Genomic DNA, 9,240 nt, shown 5'->3' with positions numbered 1-9,240 from the left:
CTTGATCCAAGATCAACTAAAGCGTTATCAAAATAGATATTTCCAATGGTAACTGGTAAGGTAACTTGTCCAGGATCAATCGCCTTTGTTTCATCCTTCTTCTCATGGTTTTCTTCTTGGTTTTCCATCACCACCATCTTTTCTTTTTCACTCTCCCCAACTTTATTTTCAACCACTTCTACTTTGATTGTTGTGATTGAATTGCAATTCTCTTTTGGATTGGTTTGAGTAGATGCGGTGAACGTACCTCTTTGTTGATCACTTAGTTGCTTTGCAATTTGTCCAACTTGCGTTTCAAGATTTCTTATTGATGCATCGGTGTTTTTCTGGTTTGCCATGGACAGTTGCATAAATTAATTCAAGGTATCCTCTATCTTTGAAAGCTTATCTGGCTGCGTGTAACTTTGGTACTGATTCGGTCGGTTTTGGCCATAGCTTGCGTTGTTGTTGTGTGGATAACCTTGATTGTACGGAACTTGCCTTTGTTGTTGATTTCCCATATATTTTACCTCTTCGTTGATCGGGGGACAGAAACCAGTTGGATGATCACCCGTACAAAGTTCACAAAAAGCTACTTGTTGTGATGCGTTTGACGAACCGTGCACATCTTTGAGTTGTTGAGGAAGCTTGGACAGCTGTTTTGTCAATTCCTCTACGGTTTGAGTGAGCAGTTTGTTTTGTGCTAGGATTGCATCATTTGTACCCAATTCCAAAACTCCAGGCTTCTTTTGCACGGTACCTCGATTGTGTTGAACTTGGTGATCTGTGAGAGCCATCCTATCAATGATTGAAATTGCTTCTGCTGCACTTTTTGCTATCAAGGAACCTCTAGCTGTTGCGTCAAGTAAAAGCTTCGGTTGAGGTAATAATCCATTACGAAAAATGTGGATTTGTGACATGTCATCGAAACCGTGGTTTGGACACTTCCGTAGCATGGATTTATAGCGTTCCCAGGCTTCACACAAAGTTTCATTTGAAAATTGGGTGAATGTGGCAATAGCTGTCTTTGCATCCATGAATCGGTTGTGAGAAAAGAATCTGCTAAGGAAGTTTCTCTCTAACACATTCCAATTGGTCATGGTTTCCGTTGATTGATCGAGGTACCAATCCTTTGCTTTGCCGATCAAGGAGTGCGGGAATAATCTCATGAAAACGGCTTCCTCTTCAGCTTCTGGTGCACCTAATGTACCAGCTATTTCGTAGAATCGGGTGAGGTGAGTGTATGGATCTTCATGATCCAAACCTGCAAAAGGATTAGCATAAATAATTTGCAGCAGTCCTGTTTTCATCTCAGCTCGTCTTGCGGCTGGATTGTTGGTGAGATGGGCGAACCGCCTTGGGCTACTTTCACAAGGACCATTAACAACTTCAGCCATTGTTTCTTTTGATGAACTTGATGAGGAAGTTGATGTAGATGCTCCTTTCTTTTTCTGTTTGGATTTTTGTTTCTTCGTTTGCCTTTTGTTCTTTCGGATTGTTCTTTCGATCTCGGGATCAAAAAGAAGTTGCTCCTTTGAACTTTTGCCTCGAAGCATAAACATAAAATTTTCCACCTATCCAAACACTTGAGAAAACGTTGCAACAAACAGAAAAATATATACAATATATAAACAAATGCACAAAGCTTAAAAGTATAGAAACGATTGCGATGTTTTAATATCTTAAACGCCAATCCCCGGCAACGGCGCCAATTTGATGTTGTAGAAAGTACAATTCAAATGTAAGTATTTTATATTATCGTATCCACAGGGATTGGGGCGATATCAAAACCGTTCAACAATTTCTATAGTTCTAAGCATAGAGTTTCAAATTTGTTTGGTTGAAAGTTACGGAAAGTAAAAATGCGTAAATAACGAAAGATAAGTTTCAGAGGAAAAGACTTGTTGGGAATTGGTTTTCATCCACCGATTCAATATGTAAATCTTGGATCAGCTATACATAATAGATGTTTGTTTCAATATCATCACGTATTGCTCACAACAAAGTTCATGTCTAAACGTTTGTTGAGATTTCTACCTTATGGTTTAATCGACGATTTCTCAGCCTATTAAACGATACGGTAGCATTAAGTTTCAATACTTGAAGTGAATATTAAACCTAAATCTATGTCTAGCATTTAGAGTTTAATAGTTGTTATCTTGGATCGAGATTAGAATTGCATTTGTCAATATCAATTCAATCCATGAAATAAACGGTAAAACGAAGATAACAACGATAATGATTCAAACATAAATTATATATAACACCATGATTAAAGAGAATACATACTGTTTCGGTGAATTACGACCAATCCCAACAAGAGAGGGATTTAGCTACTCATGGTAGCTTGATGAACAATGGAAGATTTGAGTTGGAATGACATCAACGGCGATTTCCCGACTCTTGATGTGTATCCACCTCTTTCTACCTATAAACCTCTATTTCTCTTTCTATTACATAAGTATTACAAGCTAAAAGTGAATGCCCCACTTCTGAAATGAGTTCTGCTCCTTTTATAGCAGTTCTGGCCGCCTGAGTTCGCTACGCGAATGGAGTTTCGCTGCAGCGAATGCCTTGCTTCATTGTTAAGTCTTTGTTCTGACCGCCAGAGTTCGCTACGCGAAGGATATTTCGCTACAGCGAATGTTTTCTTCAGCTTTAAGTAATTCAAATCTTCTAGAAACCGCCAAAGTTCGCTACAACGAAATATGGTTCGCTGCAGCGAATGTACCTCGCTACTGCTTGGTGCTAGCGAAACTGAGAAGTTTGATTCTGACTTCATTCGCTACAGCGAATCGGGCCTTCGCTACCATTTGCTACCTTTCGCTGCAGCGAATGCACTGTTTCTGGATTTTTGCCTTTGAGTGCCTGGAGTTCGCTACAGCGAAAGAAAGTTCCCTGCAGCGAATGCTCTGTTTTCTGGTTTTTTGCTTAAGGCCAAATCCTGCACAAAAACAAACCAAGCCAAGTAATCTTGCACAATAATAGTTTATTCAATAATTGGGGGGTTTTATGTGAGAAATATGTCAAATAAGCAAGATAAGTGCTATATTATAATAAGTCATTTTAGCATGAATAAAGCACTTATCACCAATAAAACGCGGAGTCAATTTCTTCGACTTTAGAGCTCGTCCAATACCAGTCATAGGAGTAACTCTCATGAATACGTGATCTCCTTCTTGAAATTCAAGTGTTCTCCGCCTCTTAGCATGATAACTCTTCTGACGACTCTGAGAAGCCTTCATTTTCTCCTGAATCATCTTAATCTTTTATGTCGTCTCCTGAACAATTTCTGGTCCAATCACAGCACTTTCACCAGATTCATACCAACATAAAGGTGTCCTACGTCGCCGACCATACAAAGCTTCAAACGGAGCCATACCAATACTCGAGTAAAAGCTATTATTGTAGGTAAATTCGATCAAGGGTAGAGAACTATCCCAAGCACCGCCTTTTTCCAACACACAAGCACGCAACAAATCTTCTAGTGATTGAATGGTTCTTTCCGTTTGTCCATCCGTCTGCGGATGATAAGCAGAACTCAGTCTCAGCTTAGTACCCAAAGCCTTCTGCAAACCTTCCCAGAATCTGGATGTAAACCTTGGATCTCTATCTGACACGATACTCGAAGGAATACCATGTAAACTCACTATCTTCTCAATATATAATTGAGCCAGCTTCTCCATTGGATAATCCATTCTCATTGGTATAAAGTGAGCAGACTTTGTCAACCTGTCCACAATAACCCAAATAGCTTCACAATTCTTCACCATCCTCGGCAAACCTGAAACAAAATCCATAGATATACTATCCCACTTCCATTCCGGAATAAATAACGGTTGCATAGCTCCATACGGTTTTTGATGCTCAATCTTCGACTTCTGGCAAGTCAAACAAGCATAGACAAATTCAGCTATCTCCATTTTCATTCCAGGCCACCAAAACAGCTTTAAGTCATGATACATCTTGGTAGCACCAGGATGAATACTCAATCCACTACGATGTCCTTCTTCCAGAATACTCTTCCTCAATTCGAAAACATCAGGAACACAAACACGATTGCCAAACCTCATAATACCGTTCTCGTCGATTCTGAATTCACCTCCCTTGCCTTGGTTAATCAGAGTCAACTTATCAACCAACTCGACATCAGTCTTCTTACCCTCTCGAATCTCTTCAAAAATACCACTAGTCAGCTTCAACATACCCAACTTAACACTGATAGGAGTGTCTTCGCATACCAAACTTAAATCTCTGAATTGTTCAATTAAATCCAATTCTCTCACCATCAGCATAGACATATGCAAGGACTTCCTGCTCAAAGCATCGGCAACCACGTTTGCTTTGCCCGGATGGTAATTCAGCCCAAAATCATAATCCTTGAGGAACTTTAACCATCTTCTTTGCCTCATATTCAGCTCTTTTTGATCAAAGAGATACTTCAAGCTCTTGTGATCACTAAATACCTCAAACCTCGAACCGTACAGATAATTCCTCCACAACTTCAACACGAATACCACTGCTGCCAACTCTAAGTCATGAGTCGGGTAATTTCTCTCATGCACTTTGAGTTGTCTCGACGCATAAGCGACTACCTGTTGATTCTACATCAGTACACCTCCTAACCCCATCAATGAAGCATCACAATAAACAACAAAAGATTCCGCCGGATTCGGCAAAATCAAGATCGGCGCACTAGTCAACCTCATCTTCAACTCTTGGAATCCTTCTTCACATTTCGAATCCCAGACGAAAGCTTGACCTTTCCTAGTCAACTTAGATAACGACAATGCTAACTTTGAAAAACCTTCAATGAACTTTCTATAGTAACCCGCAAGACCAAGGAAACTACGGATTTCTGAAACTGACTTTGGAGCTTCCCATTGAGACACTGCTTCTACTTTCGTTGGGTCAACGACAATACCATCTTTAGAAATTACATGCCCAAGAAAGCTTACTTCACTTAGCCAAAACTCACACTTTGACAGTTTCGCATAAAGTTTCTTTTCCTTCAATATTTCCAATACCACTCTTAGATGCTCTGCATGCTCGTCTTCACTTTTAGAATATATTAGAATATCATCGATAAATACCACCATAAACTGGTCCAAGTAAGGATGGAAGATCCTATTCATATACTCCATGAAAACCCCCGGCGTATTAGTTACTCCAAATGGCATCACTGTATATTCGTAATGACCATACCTTGTTCTAAATGCCGTCTTCTGAATATCGTCCGTCTTCACACGAATCTGATGATATCCCAACCTTAAGTCAATTTTGCTGAACACGCTCGCACCAACCAGTTGATCCATTAAATCATCAATCCTCGGTAATGGATACCGATTCTTGATAGTAACTTTATTCAGTTTCCTATAATCCACACACAACCTCATAGAGCCTTCTTTCTTCTTTACCAACAGCACTGGTGCACCCCACGGTGACACACTAGGACGAATGAATTCTTTTTCCAGTAATTCTTCTAATTGACTTTTCAACTCAGCTAACTCAAATGCCGACATACGATACGGCACCATCGACACAGGACTGGTTCCAGGAACTAACTCAATAGAAAATTCTACCTCCCTCTCTGGCGGTAATTCTCTTACATCTTCTGGGAAAACTTCTGGAAATTCACATACTACCAGTAAGTCACTACTCACCTCTTTCTTTTTCACTTCCATAGATGCAATCAGTATAAATACGGTAGCCCCGTTCTTCATTGCTTCATCCACTTGTCTAGCAGTCATTGCTAAATCCTCAACACTGACATCTTCAAGAAAAATAACCGTCTTCATGAAACAGTTGATATGAACCCGATTAAATTACAACAAATTCATGCCCAGGATAACATCAAGTTATTCCAACGGAAGGCACACTAAGTCCATTCTGAATTCTCTACCAAAAATATCAATTGGACAGTTCAAACAAGCAAACGAAGTAGTCACTGAACCCGACGCAGGAGTGTCAATGATCATACTCCCATTAATATCATATATTTCCAAATTCAGGCGTTTAGCACAATCCAATGAAATAAACGAGTGAGTTGCTCCAGTATCTATTATTGCAATTAAAGGAGTGCCATGGATAAAACACGTACCTTTAATCAATCGATCATCTGGAGTAGTCTCCGAACCAGATAAGGCGAACACCTTACCACCATCTTGATTCTTCCTCGGCTTAGGACACTTAGGACTAATATGACCTTCTTCTCCGCAGTTGAAACAAGTCACAGTGTTCCCTTTGCACTCAATAGCAATGTGACCTGCCTTTCCACATCTATAGCACTTCTTTTCTTCACTTTTGCACTCGTGAATGCGATGTCCAGGTTCCCCACACTTGAAGCACTTAATAGGGGCACTAGAGTCTCCCTCACTAAGTTTCTTCCAGCCTCCAGCTTTCTGGTTACCCTTACCTTATGGCTTACCACAATCCATATGCTTCTTCCCTTTCCTGTCGACTAACTCGCGAGAGTGTGACGACTTCAGCTTAATATTGTCCACTTCAAATATTCGGCTGCAGTTGTAACAGCCCGAGCCTTCGGCGTTCCCGGCACTATTACCTCACGATCTTCTCTACCCCCTCACTAGTAGGGTTTTTGCCTTTCGTGGGAATCGAAACTGTACTCTGGGGTTCAAGTACATGTTCATCCCATATCTAGTCTTTGATCCTCAGTTGCGTTTGGCAACACCTAGACTACTACTCTTGTGTAGTAATAACAACTCAACAATATTCAAATCCAATACATGCATGCTAGTACTTCGCGGCCTAACCGTTAGTAACTCATCAGACGTATCAACTTATACTCGGTTATACAATCCCACATCATCATCCTGTCAGGTCAACCACATAATAACTTCAAGGTAACCAACTTAATCAACTTCAAAATATCTCCGAGTATTACTCATCACTTACGGTAACCAACAATAACATTATTGCAACAACGGCTAAATTATTATAATTCCAGCTGAATAGCATAACTCGACTAATAGCCACACCACTCATCATCAATTAACACTTACAAGGTCATCCTATTACAATCAGCACCATTCAAAAGAAAACACAACACTCTGGCACATCACGCTTTAGCCGCGCGACTCTGATCCTCCATCTTAATTCACCGTCCTATTAGAGTTTCTATCAACTTATATGATTCACAAGCTTCGACCAAGCTTCATACTTCCCTCAACATTCACCACTTTACGCACTATCGAGATAGCGAGATAAGTCTATAACATCCAAATACAATTTCCGTCTACTATTAACAAGAGATTAAGGGTGATCAAGTCCTCAATTTGTCAATAGATAGCCGACAATTATAATGGAGTATAACCATCATTACCAACTAAAGCAACGTCTCTACTTACACCATCAAAAGCATCATAATTCAATATCTTACAAAACCATCTGAACCTGCTAACACCGACGTCTTACAACTTCATAATACTACACATCCTGTGATAATATCATAACAACATTCCTTAACGCTATCATCGTCAGCACTCCTCATTCTTGAAGTTATGCTCATTGCACTTCTAACAGCTGCAACAACTCTTATAATCACTTACTAATAATCCATAACAAGGTCTACAATAATCCAACACTTAATCATTGTTCCTTCGTCAACAGTTTACACGATAACTACTCAAACCGACAACTTCATTTCTTTCCAACATCATCCTGCCACCAATAATTTTTTTTACAGCTTCTGCCACTATTTTAATAAGAAATTTCATCTCGTTAGCTTTCCAACGCTTCAAACGGGACTCAAATCGGACGTCCAGAACTCCAGTTATGAATTTTTGAAGTTTCATAACGATTCACAATTTTTCCTGCGTTTTTCTTACGGAAATTTCGCTCCAAAACTCATTCTTTTCAACTTAATCACTTTTCAAACAGTCCTTAACACCACTCCTCGCTCCCAAATTTTTTTTTTATAACTCGAGAGGCAAATTCTTTCGGCGACTTCAGTTTTCAAAACAACAATCCTCTCTACAACTTCCAACTAAAACACATCCGAGAAGTAAAGCTTCTCCCCCACTTCGCTCAAACTAATACCTGCAACAACCAGACAGCAACAAGTACCGACAGTGTTTCACACACTTGTCGCGTACAGAGGAATAAACAACATTAGACAACTCTGGCCGGACGGACCAACCTGCTCTGATACCATTAATGTAACACCCCATTTTCTACCCAGTAATTATAATAAAATCAGAGTGCCAAAATTTCAAACAATAAAACAGGATGTCACATTTCAACATAAAACAACAAACGTCATGTATTTCATTTACCTTTGATACATAGCATTCTACATCTACAACTTTAAAATTATAATTCATTCACAACTTTATTCGTCAACTTTTATTCAACTTAAAAACAGCTTAAACCAACAGTAGTTAATTCTTATTATTCAACTTGGATTTCAACAACTATAATAATAATAATAATACAACAACAAGAGAACAACAAATACAATCATAATCCCATCCCGAGTGCTATGTATCAGAGCAAGACACCAACTCGACTAACAACAACTAAAGGCTTCATAAAATCACTTCAAACTTCCACCGCTATCTTGAGTACCTGTACATTTCCCATGGTAGGGAAACATCATTCAGAAGGGGTGAAATATCGAATCAATATAAATAGGCGCATGATAAACAGTATATTAGATCAGAATCATACAACTTCGCCAGTTCATGTCAGCAACTATAAACAACAACAACAACTTATAACAAAAAGATCTTCCAACAATAACAACTTATGGCAACAACAGCTCACAACAACAACACAACAAAAATCAATAAACAACGGAGAATAACAATAACTTTAACACGCGACTCAATATGCGACTCAACTATGCAAATGCATGTGGTACCATTTGGAGCAGAACTCCAAACTTAAACAAATGCCAGTTTATTGAGGCATTAACAAGGCATAAGCCTTCAACCTGGTGCCATTAAGGCCAAGGCATAAGCCTTCAACTTTCAACGTGGTGCCATCAAGGCCAACTTAATCATGCAATGTATGACATGCGACCTCAACTTCAACAACAAATACACAACAATGCAACAACAACTTAAATATTCATCAATTGCATCAACTTAGCTCAACACTGGTCATTCGACCTACAACTTAAACATGTCCATAATTCGGGACGATTCAACTTATTCAACATCGGCCATAGGCCTAGGACTTCATCGACGTATCGACAACAAGTTATAATAACAACAACTGAACAATAAAAACATATAAACA

The 9,240-nt window shown here is 39.3% G+C and overlaps 1 protein-coding gene across 1 annotated transcript; it reads right to left on the bottom strand.

Moving 5' to 3' along the window:
• Positions 1-353: 353 nt before the first annotated feature.
• LOC131618939 (uncharacterized) lies at positions 354-1,376 on the bottom strand. Its single transcript, XM_058890087.1, has one exon. It carries the CDS (start codon positions 1,374-1,376, stop codon positions 354-356), a length of 1,023 nt encoding a protein of 340 aa, XP_058746070.1.
• Positions 1,377-9,240: the final 7,864 nt, after the last annotated feature.

This window comes from Vicia villosa, linkage group LG7 (assembly GCF_029867415.1).
Source record: "Vicia villosa cultivar HV-30 ecotype Madison, WI linkage group LG7, Vvil1.0, whole genome shotgun sequence".
Classification (NCBI taxonomy): domain Eukaryota; kingdom Viridiplantae; phylum Streptophyta; class Magnoliopsida; order Fabales; family Fabaceae; genus Vicia; species Vicia villosa.
This window is presented reverse-complemented; position numbering and strand designations above follow the sequence as displayed.

Excerpts from the sequence above, each read along its gene's own strand:
- LOC131618939 (XM_058890087.1), bottom strand. The coding sequence starts at position 1,376 with ATGGCTGAAGTTGTTAATGGTCCTTGTGAAAGTAGCCCAAGGCGGTTC.